Source organism: Charadrius vociferus, unplaced genomic scaffold (assembly GCF_000708025.1).
Source record: "Charadrius vociferus isolate BGI_N301 unplaced genomic scaffold, ASM70802v2 scaffold636, whole genome shotgun sequence".
Lineage (NCBI taxonomy): Eukaryota > Metazoa > Chordata > Aves > Charadriiformes > Charadriidae > Charadrius > Charadrius vociferus.
Window position 1 is genome coordinate 659804 of NW_009649189.1, and position 20665 is coordinate 680468.

General features: G+C 49.8%; 1 protein-coding gene across 1 annotated transcript in view; it reads right to left on the minus strand.

Moving 5' to 3' along the window:
- LOC104289840 (S-adenosyl-L-methionine-dependent tRNA 4-demethylwyosine synthase-like) overlaps positions 1 to 20665 on the minus strand; it is a 136990-nt gene that overhangs the window by 25419 nt on the left and 90906 nt on the right. The window contains exon 14 of the mRNA XM_009888855.1: positions 9499 to 9609. Within this exon, the coding sequence (XP_009887157.1) occupies positions 9499 to 9609 (111 nt within the window). The remainder of the gene's footprint in view (positions 1 to 9498; positions 9610 to 20665) is intronic.

A 20665-nucleotide genomic window follows, 5' to 3' on the forward strand; every position in this document is an offset into this window, starting at 1 on the left:
CAGGAATGGAAGCGGTTAGTTACGCAGCGTAACCCCAATATTTAACACCAGCTCTCCAGATGCACCACACGTGTGGCCACGTGCAGATCGGCGCTACAGCCGCCCATAAATCTTCAGCGACTCCCTTGAAGTCAAAGGAACTCCTGCAAAGGCCAAGCTCCGAAATGCCAGACACAGCCGCCCATTGCAGCGCTTCAAAATGAGCCATACAGATACCGAGAGAGAGAAATGGCCACTGCTAAATCACTCACCCCCTCTGCTCCTTACGCGCCAGTAAAGAGTGACTGCGAAGAGGGAGGTGAGAGGAGCAGAAAGACTTAAGACTGGAAGGGAGGAGGCGGATTTTCAGGCAGGGACCTGCTTTGCTACGACCCACTCCTACCCTGCCTCAGTTTCCCCCACTGTAAAACACAGCCCATGGTGCCAGCCCTTCTCCTGCCAGCGAGCGCTCAGAGCCACGGACAGAGGGTTATCATTGACGTATTATCATTGACGGACTGGTAATTGAGCGCAGCAGCACTGGCCCATCACACCCCCAGTCTCCACACACTTTACTTTCCAGTTTCCCTTGGTCATACCTAAAAGCCTCACAAGCCTAACACAATCTCCATGCCCTGCGCTTCCCTCTTATTTTGGATACGAACCTTTATTAATAGAACAATCCATTTTAGTTTGAATTTTCATGCTGTTCAACATCTTTGTCGAAGACGTGGACAGTTGGATCAAGTGCACCCTCAGCAAGTTTGCCAATGACACCAAGCGGTGTGGCGAGGTAGACATGCTGGAGGGGAGGGATGCCATCCAGAGGGACCTGGACAGGCTGCAGAGGTGGGCCCATGACAACTTCATGAAGTTCAACAAGGCCAAGTGCAAGGTCCTACATCTGGGTCGGGGCAATCCCAAGCACAACTCCAGGCTGGGCAGAGAATGGCTGGAGAGCAGCCCTGAGGAGAAGGACCTGGGGGTGCTGATTGACCAGAAGCTCAACGTGAGCCAGCAACGTGCAATCGCAGCCCAGAAGGCCAACCGGATCCCGGGCTGCATCAGAAGTGTGGCCAGCAGGGCGAGGGAGGGGGTTCTGCCCCTCTACTCCACTCTCGTGAGACCCCACCTGGAGTACTGGGAGCGCCTCTGCTGGGAGGAGAGGCTGGGAGAGTTGGGGGGGTTCAGCCTGGAGAAGAGAAGGCTCCGGAGAGAACTTATTTCATCTTTCCAGTCCCTAAAGGGGCTCCAGGAGGGCTGGGGAGGGACTTTTTACAAGGGCATGGAGTGACAGGATGAGGGGTGCCAAACTGGAAGGCCTCAAACTGGTGGCCTCAAACTGGAAGAGGGGAGATTAACATTAGGTATGAGGAAGAAATTCTTGTCTGTGCGGTGGTGAGCCCCTGGGGCAGGTTGCCCCGAGAAGCTGTGGCTGCCCCATCCCTGGAGGAGTTCAAGGCCAGGTTGGACGGGGCTTGGAGCAACCTGGGCTGGTGGGAGGTGGCCCTGCCCAGGGCAGGGGGGTGGAACAAGACGATCTTCAAGGTCCCTTCCACCCTAAACCATTCTATGATCCACCAGGCTTACATCTGCGCCCAAGCCCAGCACTGGACTGCAAGAATTCCTCCTCAATTTCAGAAATGTATTTGTACTAACCACAGATTTGGACTAAAGACTGACTGTCTCCAGTGGGGCAGCCCCACCACTGCCTACCTGGCCACCGAGGAACATCCCTGTCTTGTGTCTTGTCCTTGGACCCATGGCCCACAGTTTGGAGGGCATTAAGTGCTCAATTTTAAAATTTTTTTTCAGGCATGGAAATTGTACACTGTTTGGGCTTATTTTATAGCAGGCAGCAGGACAGGAGATTTTTTAACTTCACCTTCATCTAAATGCAGATTGGAACGGCAACAAGACTCTGAATAGCTTTTTGACAGGTGGGGGCAATCGCCTCTTGCTGCACGCAATTAAAAACTCATTAAAGCAGAGCTCATTTTCCTCATTATTTTAAGCACTTAAATAATCTTTACTGTTTAATATGACAAGACTGAGCAGACTGGGACAGACACTTCCCTCTGGTCCTTCCTTCCAGACATTTACTTGCTCATTTTAATTTCATAGCAAAGCTTCAGAGGCCGAGAGCGGGAGCTGCAGTCCTCGAACATCATCCTTTGCCCATCCACCACCCTGAGCTCAGCGCGAGGGTGCTGTGCCGGACCGCAGAACAATCCCCAGGGACAAGTGCTTTCAAGTGGCTGAAATACTGATTTCAGGAAGGTTCGAGGAAATTCTGTGCAGTGCCACGACTCATCTCTGCTCTGCCCAGGTCCTGTCCTCAGCCAGCACCACGGTATGAACAGCCCTCGAACAACGAACGAGCCAGGCAGGCTTTTTTTTTTTTTTTTTTTGCTTTTTTTTTTTTATTTTCTCCTCCTTAAATTAAAAAGGATGGAGAGAGGCAGCCAGGCTGTGCTCAGGCAGGAAGCCACACTGCTGTCGAGAGCTGCAAGATGAAGCTTCGCTTTAGCAAACACACACCGCTTCCCCAGGGATGTTGTTCCACTTGCGGCTGTGACCAGAGCAACCAGATCTCCCTCACCATTGCAGGAGCCGCCCTGAAACGCAAAGGCAGGTTTGTGAGGCTGAGCATTTGCCGTGCCCGCTTGCACACATGTACAACCTTAATGCTACAACTCCAGACTGGGTGGAGAATGGCTGGAAAGCAGCCCTGAGAAGGAGGATTTGGGGGTGTTGGTGGATGAGAAGCTCACCATGAGCCGGCAATGTGCGCTCACAGCCCAGCGAGCCCCCGGCACCCCGGGCTGCATCCCCAGCAGCGTGGCCAGCAGGGCGAGGGGGGATTGTGCCCTTCTGCTGCGCTCTCATGAGACCCCACCTGGAATATTTAGTCCAGCTCTGAAGCCCTCAACATAAGAAGGACATGGAGCTGTTGGAGCAGGGCCAGAGGAGGCCACAGAGATCATCAAAGGGCTGGAACCCCTCTCCTATGAAGACAGGCTGAGAGCTGGGGGTGTTCAGCCTGGAGAAGAGAACGCTCCAGGGAGACCTTAGAGCCCCTTCTGGTATCTGAAGGGAGCCTACAAGAAGGCTGGAGAGGGACTTTTTACAAGGGCATGGAGTGATAAGATGAGGGGGAATATCTTCAAACTGACAGAGGGGAGATTTAGATGAGATATGAGAAGAAATTCTCTCCTGTGAGGGCGGTGATCCCCTGGGGCAGGTTGCCCCGAGAAGCTGTGGCTGCCCCATCCCTGGAGGTGTTCAAGGCCAGGTTGGACGGGGCTTGGAGCAACCTGGGCTGGGGGGAGGTGTCCCTGCCCAGGGCAGGCAGGCGGAAGGAGACGAATTTCAAGGTCCCTTCCAACCTAAACCATTCTACGATTCTATTACCAGTGAGGAGAGGACGGGTGGACACAGCCACAATCAAAGGTCCCAGCGTGCCCAGTTGTGCTGCCATCTGTCTGCAGTGACTGAAGGGCCGTACTGGGTTTCTGCGCCCTCCCCTGGCCTGGCGCTACCATGACCCCGCAGCATGCTCCACTCCCATAGGTCTGAATGAGTTCTTCAGGACCGACTTACATTTTGCTTCCAAATCCTTTCACCCCTTTGGTTTAGGAAGGAATATAAATGGCAAAATACTGCACGTCACCACACACGTCTGACTTTTGAAACAGAAAGAGGGTGTCATTGCAAAAAGATGAGTTGCACGTTCGAGGTCTTAAACGTAATCAACTTCGTACAACTGTGACAGTGACATTTTGGCATTAAATCAGACTGAGGCAATAAATAAAATTGATGCGTACTTAATAACCACATGACTGATTCTTCCTTTACTTGGGTTTTACACGAGGGTAATCACGGCTAATTTCTATTGGCTTAAATAAGAGAATAGGGTCCCACAGAGTTACACCGCTGTAAGATACTCATGTAAATGAGAACAAGTACTAAGCCCTGCAAGGATCTAAATCTCCATCCACTCCACCCCATGAGCCTCTCCGGAGCATCAGGGGATTAGCTACATTCATTTTAAATGAACGTCATTTATCTCAAGTATTTAACCAGGAAATCCCGCTGAGATGAGCCTCATTTTCTGGCAGGTGCTTTGCAGGACCTCATAATATTTTTTTTTGTTTATTTGCTTTGAGCAGGACCTGGTTTTTGCCTTTTTAACCTGTCACACTGGGGGGTTGAGAAAAAAAAAGAAAAAAGCTAAGCCCTATCCACATGCCAAACGTTCTTCAATATGCTTCATTCTCAAAGGAACATAAGAAATTAGTTTTAATCAAAAATATCAACTCTTTGGGGGAAAATTCCCAGGTCACAAATGCTGTGTGAATACCATACCTGTGTGTGCTGAACTAAAGGCCACTTACACACTCGCAGGAGTTTTTGTCCAAGTGGAGATCAGTGCCTGAAAGGGACCAGCGACAGCAATAACGAGCGCTAGATGTGAACCCACCTCAACCCTGCCTGCCTGTGGGTCCGAATTTAACTCCCGGCTTTACGTACTATTGTATTGAGCATCACTTTGGACACTGTGGGATTCCTACTCTGATTGCCAACACAACTGCAAACTCCCAGGCTTTGGGGGGTGCGATCTGGCCCCTCTTCTGCTGTTCTCCTTCGCTGAAATCTGTTCACTTTTTAGTCCATCGCAGCGTCACCGACCCCAGCTCTTCGCTTCACCCCATGGGCACACAGGCAGCAGCAACGAAGCACCTTGAAGCACTGCTGATTCCTCTTTGCTCAACAGCTTAGATACCTCTGAAATCACCACAGCGGCCACCTGCACCAGCGACCATCTGTAGGAGAAGGCTCATCTCACGGGTAGGGCGATGGACAAGAGCTTTGCCAGCCGAGAGTAAAGATGAGCAGCTGAAAACAGGCTGGCTGCAGAAGGTAAAGGAGGGGAACCTCCTCGATTAGTTAGCTCAGACCATGGGGTAAGGGTTTGAGTGCAACACGAACATCTCCAGAGGTGTAGGGGACATGCCACCCCACCAGCAATCAAGCCACGCTTCAGAGAAGCTACACCAAGTAAGGAAACCATCATTAAGATGACATCCCCTCTGTCAGCCTCTCCTGTCCGTGCCTGGCTGGACTCTGTCACTGCCCCACAGCAATCCAACTCGGTGCCCACCAGCCACTCCAGAACACGCCGCTTCTGCCCAAGAAAAGGGAAAAATCGGTGAGAAATGGTGAGGAACCAAGTAATCCCCTCACATTTCAAAGTTGCAGAGACAGTGCAGCAAGAGGAGAAAGCCATGGTGCCTCCCTACTGCGCCAAATCTTCCGCACTTAAAACCACTGCTGTTTAGCAGGAAATGGCAGATGAAACTACGCAAAACAGATAAGGCCACTGACTGGGCTAATACTATATTTAGTGTGAGCTGCTTGCCCTCACCAGAGCACCAAGTGCCCACCTTTTGGAACATCACACTTGCTCCGAAGAGGCAAGGAAGAAAGGCAACTGTGTTAAAAAAAAAACCCAAAAGCCTTGCTCTCACATAAAAACATAGAATGGTTTTAGGTTGGAAGGGACCTTGAAGATCATCTCCTTCCACCCCCCTTCCCTGGGCAGGGACACCTCCCCCCAGCCCAGGTTGCTCCAAGCCCCGTCCAACCTGGCCTTGAACACCTCCAGGGATGGGGCAGCCACAGCTTCTCGGGGCAACCTGCCCCAGGGGCTCACCACTGCACAGACAAGAATTTCTTCCTAATATCTAATGTTAATCTCCCCTCTTCCAGTTTGAAGCCATTCTCCCCCATCCTATCACTCCATGCCCTTGTAAAAAGTCCCTCCCCAGCCCTCCTGGAGCCCCTTTAGGCACTGGAAAGATGAAATAAGGTCTCCCTGGAGCTTTCTGTTCTCCAGGCTGAACCTCCCCAACTCTCTCAGCCTCTCCTCACAGCAGAGGTGCTCCAGCCCTTGCAGCATCTTTATGGTCCTCCTCTGGACCTGCTCCAGCAGGTCCATGTCTTTCCTATGTTGAGGACTCCAGAGCTGGATGCAGTACTCTAGGTGGGGTTTCACCAGAGTAGAGTAGATGGGAAGAATCCCTTCCCTCGCCCTGCTGGCCACACTTCTGATGCAGCCCGGAATGCGGTTGGCCTTCTGGGCTGAGGTCGCACATTGCTGGCTCACATTGAGCTTCTGGTCAATCAGCACTCCCAGGTCCTTCTCCTCGGGGCTGCTCTCCAGCCATTCCCTGCCCAGCCTGGAGTTGTGCTTGGGATTGCCCCGACCCAGATATAGGACCTTGCGCTTGGCCTCGTTGAACTTCATGAGGTTGTCATGGGCCCACCTCTGCAGCCTGTCCAGGTCCCTCTGGATGGCATCCCTCCCCTCCAGCGTGTCTACCTCGCCACACAGCTTGGTGTCATTGGCAAACTTGCTGAGGGTGCACTTGATCCAACTGTCCACATCTCCAACAGCACGGGTCCCAGTATTGACCCCTGAGGAACACCACTCATGATGGGTCTCCACTTGGACATTGAGCCGTCCCATATAACACTCCATATAACAATCTGTGAGCAAGACCTTTCATCCAACTTAGGGTGTATTTATACACAACCTAGTGTCAAGCAAATCCACTGCTCCAGAGAAGCCATCACAAAATGCTGTGACTTTTAAAAGGGATGGAAACGCCATTTAAACCCCAAAAGTTGTGCCAGCACAGAGTTGCACCCTTTGTTTCAGACAGCGATAGCATCAGTCCAGCTCCTGCTGCGAACGGGCGCTGCCAGCAACGCTGCTCACAACGGCGTGCTTCGCACTTCAAGCGTATGAACACTCTGCTTTCCTGTCTTCAAAATTAAGATCACAGGACAGCACAGCTCTATTTCAAAGCTCAATTAAATGGCCAAAAAAAAAAAAAGGAGACTGTTTCAGGGCCTGGTGGGGAACGAGGTGGAGCAGCACCCTGACACTTCATTTCTGCTGCTGAAGCTGGAAAGGAATTAGCGCGTTTTCTTGTGCTCAGCCGCTCGCTGCTGTCTTGCGGAGCTGAGCTGCTGTCAGACTCGCTGCGTGGTTTGGAGAGCTTTGGAAAATCGTCTCCCCTCCACTAGACTGGAAACAAAGAACAAACTGTAGAAGACGTTTTTGGGGTTTTGAGTATATATATGGCAATGGAGTTGTGAAACGCCGTACTGTGTTTTTTAACGAGAGCTGTAACCAGGGAAGGGAAGACTTTCCCCGTCGCTCCCAGACAAAGTACAGAAACTAGCAGAGACAAGGGAGAAAGAGATGCTGCATCCTTTGAAAAGGCTTAAACCCGAGTTTCCCTGTGTCCCTGAGTACCGCTCTTGGGATTGGAAAGACAAGAGACCTTCCACATGCCAACTATGGACTGCTTTTGTGGCCACAGCATAGGCACAACGCTAAACCGTTCACAGAAGAGGAAACTCAAGCATGAGCTGTTCCGTCCCTTAGCTTGAAGACACCACGATCTGAGAAGGATCAGCACACTGGCAGACACTTCTCTCTCCAACACTTGCAGAACTTCACTTACCTGCTGGGATATTTCTGGAAAAAAAGTGACATTTAGATCAAAGCATCCCACTTGCAAATTTAATCAAGTAACATTAAGCCACACACACCTCCTTTTTAAAAAAAAAAACCAAAACACAAAAAACCAAAACACATCAAAACCTGCAGACTTACTCTCCTATCAGTCCACAAAAAGGCCAAACCCACCCAACAGCACGTGGCCATCAGGTGCCAGATGCGCCCCTCTGCCTCCCTTGTCCCACCACCCCTGTGAGCCCCCTCCGCAGCAGGCGTTGGCAGGCACAGGAGCGATGCTGCAGCCCCAGCCACGGTACCGTGCTACGTGGTTTTGGGGAACGTAACCCGCAATGGGAACGTCAGGCATAACCTCTCTGCCTCATTACTTTTGCAAACATGGTGAAGTGCTCAACACATATCCCTTCCTCGGAGGATGTCCCCGCTGGCTGAGACCTGACAAGCACTTTGAAGAACTCAGAGTGCAGAGATGACATTTTCAACTGAAGCAGCGCAGACAGGAGCCTGTCCCAGCCAGAAGAGTGTCGAGACTACATCTACGACCACCTCGGGACTACCTCTACGACCACCTCTTCCCTGGCAGTCCGAGGTATGATTTTGCCAGGGAAAAGCCACTGGGAGAGCTGAGCTCCACACTGCAAGGCTGAATCCTTCCCCAGGCAAAGGGAGCAGCAGCCTTCCGCCTTGGAGGAGACAGATGTTCACCCCTGGAGAGCGCTCAGAAACATTGATTAACTCACACCTGATTCATTTTACTAATTAAAGTCGCTCCACATGACAGAGCAGTCTAAGTAGCACGTCCGCTGACAGCCTCGTACTCCACGCTGGTGTGCACGCTCATCTCTGCCCTCCTCGCACGCTGGATGAAAGGATCTTGTACTACCCGGCTGCAGTAAGAGTCAGGAGATGCAAGGTGGGAAAAATCCCATAGGAGCACTCCTCCTGCTAGGTTTTACCCGAGGAATATAAAAGAGTCTGAAACACATTGTAAAACTGAGGCTTTTCCCCCAAACCACACTTAAAATCTTATGTTGTATTAAGCTATCAACTTCGCACATTCAGAGAGAAAGAGACCTCTCAATACTGATAATATCAACACCTTTGGGCTTTGTTTCATAAGGAAATTGCAGCAAACTCCAGGTTTTTTTCCTTCAAAGCAGCAGCAAATAAAGGTTAAAGGAAAAAAAAAAGAAAAGGAAAAAGAAAGAAAAGAGAAAGGAAAGAGAAAGTCCAGAAGTAATAGCGCTGCAAAAATACAGACCTGTGGTAAAGGTGCTGGTGCGCAGGGGAGCGGCTGGATGGCAATGCTGATAGTGAGTCTTTACAGAACAATTTTTAATGTGCCTTTTTTTTTTTTTTTTTTTAAACATTCTCTACATACTAAAATGGATTAATCCCAAGATAAAGTACGTCCCGCCCTGCTGTATCGCACGAGCTCCTGTTAGTAGCTCTCCAGTCCCAGAGGGTAACATTCCCCCCCCCGTTTTGCCCAGCCTGACAAATACCACATCAGTAAGCCAGACATCACCACCCCTTCCCCCGGCAGAATTCAAGGCCAGGATGGGAAGAATAACACCACAAACTATCAGCTTGTCTTAGAATATTTTGTTTAAAACGTTGGTTGCCATAAAAGAAGGAATATCTATTGATCAGTCTCTGCTTTCACGAGAAACACAAAACCAGACCAGAGGGTTATGATTCCGTCGGGCAGACGTTGATGCCGGCTGGTACAAAGCTTGTCTGGCGCATCACTGAAGACTACTCCAAACGCACACATCAAATATTAGAGACCTGGCTGCCTAACTTTAAAAGCAAAAGATAAGTTCCTTATGCATCACTGAAATCTGCGGAAGAATTACACCTACTTGTAGAAGTTTAAGACCGGGAGGGGGCAGGAAACGGGAAGGGAAAAAGTAACATACTGATAAAAACAAAAAAAAAAAAGAAAAAAGCTCCATGCAGCTCACCTTGACCTCGATGAAGTCTGGTTTACCGAGGGATATCAGGTCAGCATAGGCTTTGAGTTCATCCACATTCCAAGCCTTCACCAGTGTCAGCCTATAAACAGTGCGCTGTTGCTGAAAGAAAGGACAATTTTCATTAGCGACACATTCTGACACAGGGAGGATGTTCCAGCCTTCCACGCAGCTTCAAACAGGGGGGAAAAAAGATAAATCATTAATTTATTCCCAGATCCCAGGAGCTAAAACAAACCAGAGCCAAACCAGGAGCCATCACACTTCTTCTTTCAAGAAAGCTACTTACAGCATCTGCGAGCTGAGCCACCTTCTGCCGTGCAGACTTATCTTCCCTCTCTACATCCCAGGCACTTTGTTTTTACAGGAGCTTTAACTTAATGGGGAAATAACAGGGAAGTTTCTCTCTTTTTGACTTGCTTCCCTGGGCATAAAATCTCACCATCAGTTGCTATGCAGATATTTTATTTCCTCCAGCTGGGTCATCTGGCATCGGTGACTTTTGGACAGGAGGAACAAGAACAGACAGACCATTGCCTGCCCCGTCTGCGAACTCTTCCAGCACATCAGGTAGAGCAGCGCAGAGCGAAAGCTCTCCTGCCATCAGTTACGCACAACGTTTTATGGGAAGCACAAAGCGACAATTAAAATCACAACCAGGAAACACTGAAAATACCCCACTTACGGTCTAGCTTTATAAAATCGCGGTGCAAACCAGTAGGAATGAGCGCGGTTGTTGCAGCGCTTACGACTACATGAGCTGCAGCCACCCCTCGCGGCCGCAGAGCTGGATTTCTGCCCGGCACTGTCCCTGCACAGACCTGTCCTCTCCATCCCACATCTGAGCACCACAGCTCCTCACCACACCACTGCATCTCCAGGACAGGATTTCAAGGAGTCCCAAACTGGTCAGGGTTGGAAGGGCCCTCTGGAGCTCCCCCATCCCACCCCCCGCCAGAGCAGGGGCACCTCCAGCAGTGGCACAGGACGGCGTCCAGGCGGGTTTGGGATGGCTCCAGAGGGGGAGACTCCCCCACCTCTCTGGGCAGCCTGTGCCACTGCTCTGCCGCCCTCACAGCAGAGAAGGCCCTCCTCAGGTGGAGATGGAACTGCCTGTGGTCACGTTTGTGCCCGTTCCCTCTTGTCCTGTCACTGGGCACTGCTGGAAACAGACTGTTCCCATCCCCCTGGCACCCCCCCTTTGAGAGTTTATCAGCGTTGATGAGATCTCCCCTCAGTCTTCTCTTCTCCAGACTGAACAGCCCCACGTCCCTCAGCCTTTCCTCAGCAGAGAGATGCTCCAGTCCCCTCATCTCTGTAGCCCTTTGCTGGACCCTCTCCAGCAGTTCCCTGTCCTTCTTGACCCGGGGAGCCCCAAACGGGACACAGTGCTCCAGATGTGGCCTCCCCAGGGCAGAGCAGGACACCCAGACCTGACTCGTTTCTGTGCACAGCGGCAGACAGCACTCTGCGGACTTCTTTCTTTAGTGTTAGTCTGATTTTTCCCTTCAAGGGCTGCTCACCAAAGAAGCTACTGGTGACAAAAGGACTTCTATTATCAATGCAAGCAGTCGGCCATGGAACAAGTCCTTTCTCACTGCTGACAGGAGCTCGCTTCCATCTTTCCTCTCTCCTTCCCTTCATCTTCCACTAACGTTTTATTTTCTCTGGACTTTATTTATAGAGCAATCTTCCAGCAAAACTGTTTTTTTAAATTAACTCCTTTTCCTTCCTTGGCACACTGTGGGCTGTACAACGTGACAAAAGCACCAGTTTAGCCAGAGCGAAAGAGCACCATAACCAGTCCATGGCAACACAACACTCCGTGGCCGTGAGCGGGCTGTACGCCAAGGCTGGGACTCGGCAGAGCAGCCAGGGCTGGAACCAAGTTCTCCTGCTCCAGAACATCCAGGCTTCGGCTCAGGTTGGGTTAAGAGATTCTCCCTTACCTATTGCCCATACCGTGCCTGTAGCAAAGGTTACCTGAACACACCACACTGTTCAGTTTATTACGTTTTTCAACCCAGAAGGATGAGCTCATAAGGAGATCTGCTACTGGACTGAACTTTCAATCACTAAACCTCAGACTGTTTCCCACTGGGATACCTCTGACAGCATCCACTGGCTGGGACAGACCCCGACACCCCAAGTCCCAGCCCAAGGCTATAAAAAAGTTCACGCTATTACCCTTCCCCAGATAAAACTGATAGTTCCCAGGACCAATCCCCTACCTAGCCATGGTTTAGTTCTTCTTATACTTCTGTACGAAAATCAAAACATCACTTACCTAAAACAACACATTTCTGTTTTCACAGGGCGTGTGTGTGTGTGTGTGTGAGAATATTTTCTATACAAATTTGCTATGGAAACATTCCAGATTATTTACTAACAAATAACTAGAGGACAAACAAACAAAAACCAGGAGGATCTTCTTCCTCCAGTTAACACCCAAGAGAGCAAGGGGCAGGTCTGTAGGGTACATACATATGTCCCTATGTCCAGCACTGGGCCCCCCAACATAGGAAAAACACAGAGCTGTCGGAGCGGGGCCAGAGGAGGCCCCGGAGATGCTGGGAGGGCTGGAGCCCCTCTGCTGGGAGGACAGGCTGGGAGAGTTGGGGGGGTTCAGTCTGCAGAAGAGAAGGCTCCAGGATGCCTAAAGGGGCTCCAGGAGAGGTGGGGAGGGACTCTGGGTCAGGGAGGGGAGCCGTGGGATGAGGGGGAACAGTTTTAACCTTAAAGAGGGGAGATTTAGATGAGATATTAGGAATAAATTCTTGGCTGTGCGGGTGGTGCTCCCCCGGGGCAGGTTGCCCCGAGAAGCTGTGGCTGCCCCATCCCTGGAGGAGTTCAAGGCCAGGTTGGACGGGGCTTGGAGCAACCTGGGCTGGGGGGAGGTGTCCCTGCCCAGGGCAGGGGGTTGGAACTAGATGATCTTTAAGGTCCCTTCCAACCCAAACCATTCTATGATTCTATGAACTAAACCCAACACAAGGGAAAGTGTCCCAACGCACTCACTGCCTGTTGCCTGTCATCTTGGGAACCTACAGCAGCAGGAAAACCCCCAAAATTCTCAAGGTGATAAACACAAGCGAGAACTCGATACCTACAAGGAGTCAGTGTTTTGAGAAAGTGAGTTAGAGGTGGAGCTTCTTTTTAAAAAAGTCGGTGGACAGTACCTTCAAAGACTTATTGACAGAATGAGTATTGAAGGCCAAATATTACAAGAATTAAAATATCTGGCCTCTGCTTTACACAGAGCTTATAAGCACATAAGAAGAGACTGCAGCTTCTATGATTTGAGTGTATTGGCAAAAGAAAGGTTCAGGCCAAGAGACAACAGGCAAATATGAAATCAGCGGTTAATTATTAAAGAGAAAAACAATGGAGAAACTAATACAAAAAATAAACACATCATTTGCCATATAACAGGGAAAGAAGAAACCAGAGGGAAAACATCTAAGAGGAAAAACTCTGCTACACATGCGCCTGTCAATCGTCTGAAATAATTAGATACCCGGTTAATCAAGAAATGTCTCCCCAAAGGTCAGCTCACAGTGGTAAACAACTGCAGGCAGCTTCAAGGAAACAGTAAATAAATAATAATATATATATAAAAAAAAATAAAATCAGAGTTTTAATACCGGCCCCTACCAAAGGCTGCTGATCCAGACCCAGTCCTCGGAGACTGGGCGGTCAGGTCCCCAGCACAATCATCGGAGTGGAAACTTCAACATGAAGTGAGGCTTTTATGGGCATCTCTTATTTTTGGCAGGATGGTTTTGAACTAAAATGAAGAGCACATTTCTGGACGTCGCTACTGTGCTTAGAAAACAGCAGCGGAGAATATAAAAGAGGAAAAAAAGAAAACCTCTCAACTGTAATAACACGGAGAAGTAAAACACAGGAAATCCATTTGTGGGTGGTGGGATGAAAGTCTTCGAAAATCCACTTGATCTTCAGACAGCAGATACATGCTGTTTAGGGAGTTTGAACGTGACATACACATAGGAGATGGATTAGCCAGAAACTGCTCTCAAGTGCTGGAATTAAGAGAAATGAATAATATCAATAGATCATAGAAGGGTTTAGGTTGGAAGGGACCTTGAAGATCATCGAGTCCCATCCCCCTGCCCTGGGCAGGGACACCTCCCACCAGCCCAGGTTGCTCCAAGCCCCGTCCAACCTGGCCTTGAACACCTCCAGGGATGGGGCAGCCACAGCTTCTCGGGGCAACCTGCCCCAGGGGCTCACCACCACACAGACAAGAATTTCTCCCTACTATCTCATCTAAATCTCCCCTCTTCCAGTTTAAAGCCATTCCCCTCATCCTATCACTCCATACCGTTGTAAAAAGTCCCTCCCCACCTCTCCTGGAGCCCCTTTAGGCACTGGAAGGTGCTCTAAGGACTCCCCGGAGCCTTCTCTTCTCCAGGCTCAACCCCCTCTACTCTCTCAGCCTCTCCTCCCAGCAGAGGGGCTCCAGCCCTCGGATCACCTTTGTGGCCTCCTCTGCACCCACTCCAACAGGTCCATGTCTTTCCTATGTTGGGGGCTCCAGAGCTGGACCCAGATGTACAGAGAGCTCATACAGACTAATGAAAAATATTTCTACCTAGCCCAAGTGTGAAGTGCATCACTAGACTCTCTGCGCGTCACCTCTGCTGAGCAGTGAGGGCAAGATCTTCAGGTAACTAAAGCACTGGTGGCTCAAGAGGGCACCTACTACGCTGGGGGACACACATGTGACAAGTGTCATTTACGGTACTGCCACATTGCTTGGAGCAAGCTTAGAAAACACCACCAAGTGTTCTCCCAAAGTTCAATTCATTTATGAGATCTCCAAAAGTGTAGGAAACATTTTCTACAGGTTGGGAAAGACCCCTCACGGCAATAAACACCAAAGAGCATCTTAGCTGCAAGAATGGAAGTCAACTGATGAGAGGGACTTGGGGAGTGCCCTACTGCGATTTCATAGGACCACTCTGTGTTTGTGGGGCGCCACACTGGTTCACCCCTCCATCCCTGCTGGCAGAGGAATGTGCCAAACACCTACACCCCACAGGAGACCACGCTGGAGGGGACCGCATGCAGCTCATGTTTCTTGCCAAAATATAGTGGAAGCAATCCATTTTGTTAAAAAATCCAAGTCTATTCTATTAAAAGTGGATGAAATCAGACTGCAAAGATCCACATACATGGTTATTGAAGAAGAAACAAATACACACTTGGTTCTTACTGGCCAGTCCTCTGCCCTACACTTATGGCCACCACTGGGACTCTCTCCCCAAGACAGCTCTCCAGGGGGGAGCGGAGGGGAAGGTTTCTTGCTTGCTCTTACACATGTGGCTGAATCCTCTGCCGACACAGAAGACAGGGGTCCCTTGGGGTTCAGAAACATGGAGCTGACCCTACGGAGCCCTACTTCCACGTGGAAGCAGAGGAATGGCCTCCAGCACTTGTCCACACTTCTTCCATACCCGTCTGGTTGTTCCCCAATCGGTCCCTGCAACTGCCAGAGCAGATGGGGCAGGTTCAGGGAAGGCCACAAAATACTGCCAGCAACTGGAAGAGCTGCTCTGCTTCCCAGTAGCTGCCACCAATCCAAAGGGAGGTTGTGACGTGCAAGCTGGCGTGAAGGCACGTAACCACCACAGCTGGTGCTGGCTCAGAGCAGGGGGACACGCACTCCGGCAGACGTGACCACAGCCCAATGGGATCAGCAAGAGTTTGGCAAAAATACAAATATTTCCTACGTTGGCAGAGGATATCCATGTGCAACGATGACCATGGAACAGCCTGCCAGGTGTCCCTCCCCTTTCCTCCGGCGTCTGAAGTCCAGTCACTTGTCATGGTGCCAGCCAGGGTGAGGGGGGGACACCCTCTACCCAGATCTCTGTGCCTGCAGGTGCTGGGACCATCTCGCTTCTTCCCTCTATAATCTAAAAAAATGGGATTTAGGGGCTAATTCCTAATCTCTGTCCGTGCTCTGTTCTCATAACTCTTGACAGTTTGTTCTCTCTCCCACTTTGGAACTGGGCTGAGGTATGCAAACACTTCTTCTGCAAAGAAAAAAAAAAAAAAAAAAAAAAAAGAAAAAGATTCATTTTGCATTCCCCCCCCAGAGGGACTAAACGTAAAATGCCACCAAAAAAATGGTTTGGAGCTCAGGCTGAATGCAGGAGGAGTGCCGGCAGAGCTGAATAAACACAATACTGCGAGAACAGTTTTGAGCAGAGGACGAAACCTTATCAGTTTTCTTTTATCACAACATTTTCCAGCATACGTTGAGTACGACGCTTCAGCGAGCATTTCTCCTCACAGCAATGGAGGTCTGCATGAAGGAAGGGGTTTTCCCCTGTTTAAATCTCATTTTTAATACTCTCCAGTATACATCCTAGATCATTTCAGAAGTCTAACTTTAAAGTTCAAATACTTCATAAAACTAAAAGTGCTACGAGTCCATTAAAAAAGCTTTTCCCCCCATAGGGCAGCACTAACCAACAAGCAGTAACTGCGGTCCCTGTGTGTTATCCATCACTTCAATAACCGAATTATCACAAAAACTGTACCATCCACCACTTTGATAACTGAACTATCACAAGAACGGTATTAACTAATCACGACTGGCGGTGAAAGAAACAGGTAAAGAAACTAAAACACTGCCAAAGGGGTACAGAAAACAAAGGTAGAAAACCCAGAAATCAATATTGTGACTGAAGAAACCTCTTTCCAGAGGGCAACATCTCTCAAGTGTTGTCTGAGCAGAGAAAAGCCACTTTAAAAAAAGTGGTAGAAGGGACAGATTAAAATGACTAAGGTCCTAACGCCGCAAAATGGTATACACAAGTAATCCTTACAGACTGCCAAGCAGTACAAACACACAATCCTGTTTTATTCATGTATTATTTGTATTTGGTTGTACAATAGGGCCCCAGGAGATCCTCTTATAAGCACTGAAAAACAAGAAATAAGAGCTTAAGCCCTGAGAATTTAATGATCTAAAGCATCAGGATATAAAACCAGAGCGCAACGCTTTACGCCCCGCGTTTCCAGGAAAAGCAACCATTATTTCACTTCAGACAGCCGTCAGAATAACATTAGCAGAGAAGAAAAAGTTCACACGATAAGGAGCCTTTTGAACGGGGAAAAAGTTTAGGGCACGGAACCACATCTATTTCGTGCCAAAAAAGCTCTTGATGCAGAGGATGAGCCTCCCAGGGAAGGGGCAGCTCCGGGGCCCGGCAGGACCGCACGTGCCCATCGGGTGGCAAAGGAAAGGATGAGATGGGAAAGCAAACAAGAGGATACCTCCTTGTAAATAAATACCTGCTGGGGGGAATAACGCCAATGGAGCCTGACTCTTCCCACCAATGCCCAGAGAAAGGATGAGAGGCAATGGGAACGGGCTGAAAACTGCATTTTTAAGTGAAATTTCTACAAGGAGGGTGATTGAACATCGAAAGGGGTTCTTGGAAACATTGAGGAGTCTCCATGCTTGGAGATATTCACACCCGACCCACCAAGCTGAGCCCGCTTTGAGCAGAAGGGCTGGACTAGACAGCGTCCAGAGGTGCGTTCCCACCTGGACAGCCGCCTCCTGCCCGTCTAGGAGCTGCAGGTTCTTCTCAAGTGCCTTCCAGGAGGAGAACCGAGGGCAGCGTGCAGACCAGCTCCACGGGGAAGGATTACAAGCAGCAGCTCTTAGAAACAGATTCCTTTAGTCTGGGTAAGCATCGGCACAGAGCAATAATTTGGGAGGGCACCAGACAGCGCACGCCGCAGCCAAGCAGCGTAATTCCAGCCGGATTGGGAGCCCCACTGCCCATCGGGTTGTAATCAAGGGAGATTAAACAACCAGCAATTCCGACCTTAATGAAGAACTGGGAGCACAGAGAAGAGCAGATGAGTACGCTGAAGCAAATCTATTCAAGGCTGGGGAAGTCAGAATGACTTTTAAAGTAATACTATGAAAAGCAGAGGGGCAGAGCGGTTATATGGCACAACACCTGCAGACTTCCACGGAAAGTGTCCGGACAGGACGTGTCCTCGCTCCAACACAACCCGCTGCTCAGAGTGCCGAGTACGCTCCTCCAGCCCGGGCAAAAGGAGAGCGTTCAGCAGCAATCTTCAAGCTTTTCCCAATAGAGCTTGTGGCCGAAGAGCCCGCTCGACAAAGAGCTGATCTCAGAAACACCATAACTGACTATTAAAGGGTTATTTTTTCAGCTACGAGTGCTCAAAAGCCAAATGAAGCCTCCTTGGCTGCGCTCCAGGCCCAACCAGTCTCAGCAGAACATCGCACTTGGACATCTCGACTCTTCTGCTCCAATCCGCAGCTGAGTGGTGGAAGAGAGGTCATGTCTCTGTCTCTGAAAAGCACACACAGCTCCTGCACGGCTGCAGGTCACAGAACATCCACCGTGCAGCCGGGAGGGCTGAGGGCCGAGGAGTCTGGCCCTGCCGAGTATCTCAGCAGCCTCCCAGGAGGTTATGTAACATCACTGTTGGGTTCCTCCAGGCACCCACACATGTTCCATGCCCCAGAAAGCAGCATCCCTACAGGACCACCCTTCTCTGCCAGGAATTCCCCTCTGTCCCAAAGCTCAGGGGTCGGCAACGCTTTTTCCTCTTGCCTTCAGTAAATCAGTTGAGGGAAGAGATGCTGCTCCAACAAAGCACATCACTGGAGAAAAGAAGGCTCCGGGGAGATCTTATTGTGGCCTTCCAGTCCCTAAAGGGGCTACAGGGGAGCTGAGGAGGGACTTTTTACTGGGGCATGTAGTGACAGGATGAGGGGGAATGGCTTCAAACTGGAAGAGGGCAGGTTTAGATTAAACATTAGGAAGAAATTTTTAGTTTGAGGGTGGTGAGGCACTGGCACAGGTTGCCCAGAGAGGTTGTTGAGGCCCCATCCCTGGAGGTGTTCAAGGCCAGGCTGGAGGAGGCCTTGGGCAACCTGGGCTGGTGGGAGGTGTCCCTGCCTATGGCAGGGGGGTGGAACTCGATGATCTTCAAGGTCCCTTCCAACCTAAACCATTCTATAACAGCAACGAGCACAGGTCCCAACACATGCCTAAAGCACAAAGCCCATCCTTAAGAGCTGCCAAAATAGCACCAGGAAGGGCCTGTGCTGCTGCTTAAGGACAATTAGCATCAGGTACTGCCAGTCCTTCCTGGTGGAAGATGTTCCTTCAGGCCAATGCACTGCGCTCAGGAGCAAAGAGAACACATGTTTCTGTGATCCTGCCCAGTTCTAATCAACTTCTCCAACTCTCAACCCATAAACTCAGGTATACAAAGCAGTTAATGAGGTGCTTTTGGCCACACAGGGCCCTGAGCACACAGGTAGAGAGTCGTTTTATACCAGTAGCCCTCACTTCCCCAAACCTCTGCTGAGGTTATCACAGCAGACTTCTCTATAACATAGCACATGTGGTTTCTTTGGGACTGTATGTGGTAGTTGGTCCATTAAAGGCCCCTTAATTTAGAATATTGTCCAGAAATATCTTAAAAGAAGGAAAACCACTGAGAACCACTTTAGTACATACCACACTATGAGTGGTTACCCCAAGTCTTTCAAATCTTACTCTTTGGAGGACACAAACCACAGCAGTGTTAGCAGCGTGCTCAAGAAACAGAGATACTGCGCTTTCTCTCTCATCGCATCCTGAAGACTACATAGCAACTGTCACCCTTTCAATAACGGGGACCCAAAAATGCAAGTCAATGGGGGCCAAATCAGCCTTCTGTTCCCCAAACACCTGAAGCCAAAGTAGATTTGAGGACAAAAGGAATGAAGAACCAACCTGGGGAAAAGCAGTATTTTCACTTTAGGCATCTCTTGCTAAAAATCTTGCAAGCGACCCCAAAAAGCATTGCATCTATTGAACGCCAGAAGAGGGCACAAGGTAAAAAAAAAAAAAAAAAAAAAAAAAAATTGAACGGGATGAGGGAAGGACACTTGAGTGTCTCATGCCCTGGTCCCAGCAACAGCGGTGCCCCGTGGCTGGAGCTCAAATTGGTGATCAGCGCTAGCAGACAGGGATGCGGTTCCTTTCCCCCCGTCCTCCGCAGGGCGGCCAAGACTCAGGGGAACCCACGGAGGAGTCCCCAGCCTTCCGCACGCTTACACCCCTCCAGCAGCTCACCTTCAAGCACAAGGCCAGGCACTGCCGTGACCCCCGTGGAGGGCAGCGGGGTCACCTCTGCAGCTGCCCCGGCTATGCCGAGCCCGGCGTGAAGCCCAGCGCTCGGGCAGCACCAGCATTTCTGCCCGTTTCCACGGCGGTTGCATTTTCCTTTGAAAGCATCCAAAAATTTTCCTATTCCTCTAACAGTTGCAAATGAGGATTTTCTGCATGCGCATATTTTGCCGATGGCCAAATCTCAAAGCCAAACCATTGAACAGTGCTCAGAATGAGACAGAGCCCACGAGGTGACATGGCTCTCCCAGCATCTGCTGGCCCAGAAGATGTTAATAAAGGATTCGCATGTCAGTTTGACAAAGTACTCCCTTCTTGCTTCAATAACCAAGAGGGATTGGGGCTTTTTTTTTTTTATCATTTCTTTTTAATTCCCTCCTCCTCAACATTCATCTTTTCGTAGATCAAATATAATTATTCTTCATATAACATCTCAGGTTGAATCTCGGGAAGAAGAGGGAGGGGTGAACGCGTCAACCGCACTGCAAAGAGCGGGTTGCTGGATTGACGGATGGGTCTGAGTTCGGCTGGGGCAGGGGAGCACCTCCCTTCTCCCGCGGGACCAGGAGTGGTCCTCATGGGACTGCAGAGAGCAAAGAGTAGATGAACCTCCTCCTCCAAACCATGCACCGAGGTCCTGCAAGATGCTTACCTTGGATCGTGTCACTTGAGCTTGCTCTTTTGATAGAGCAGAGTAACAGTGTCCTACTGTTTGGAGATAAACACAACAAAAGCCAGGATTCTACTCACTAGCTTAAGGCCAGGTATTCTGAACACTCGTAGATGTTCCTCAGATATAGACAAAATAATTTTATTGCTAGAAAAATGGCATTTCCTTCAGACGGCTCAATAGAAATCCATATTTTGCAGCTCATAAAACTCAAGTAACAAACCCAAACCGGTCAATAGAAACACTGCTTTGCTTAAATGGAAAAAGCACTCTTGGGAGGGGG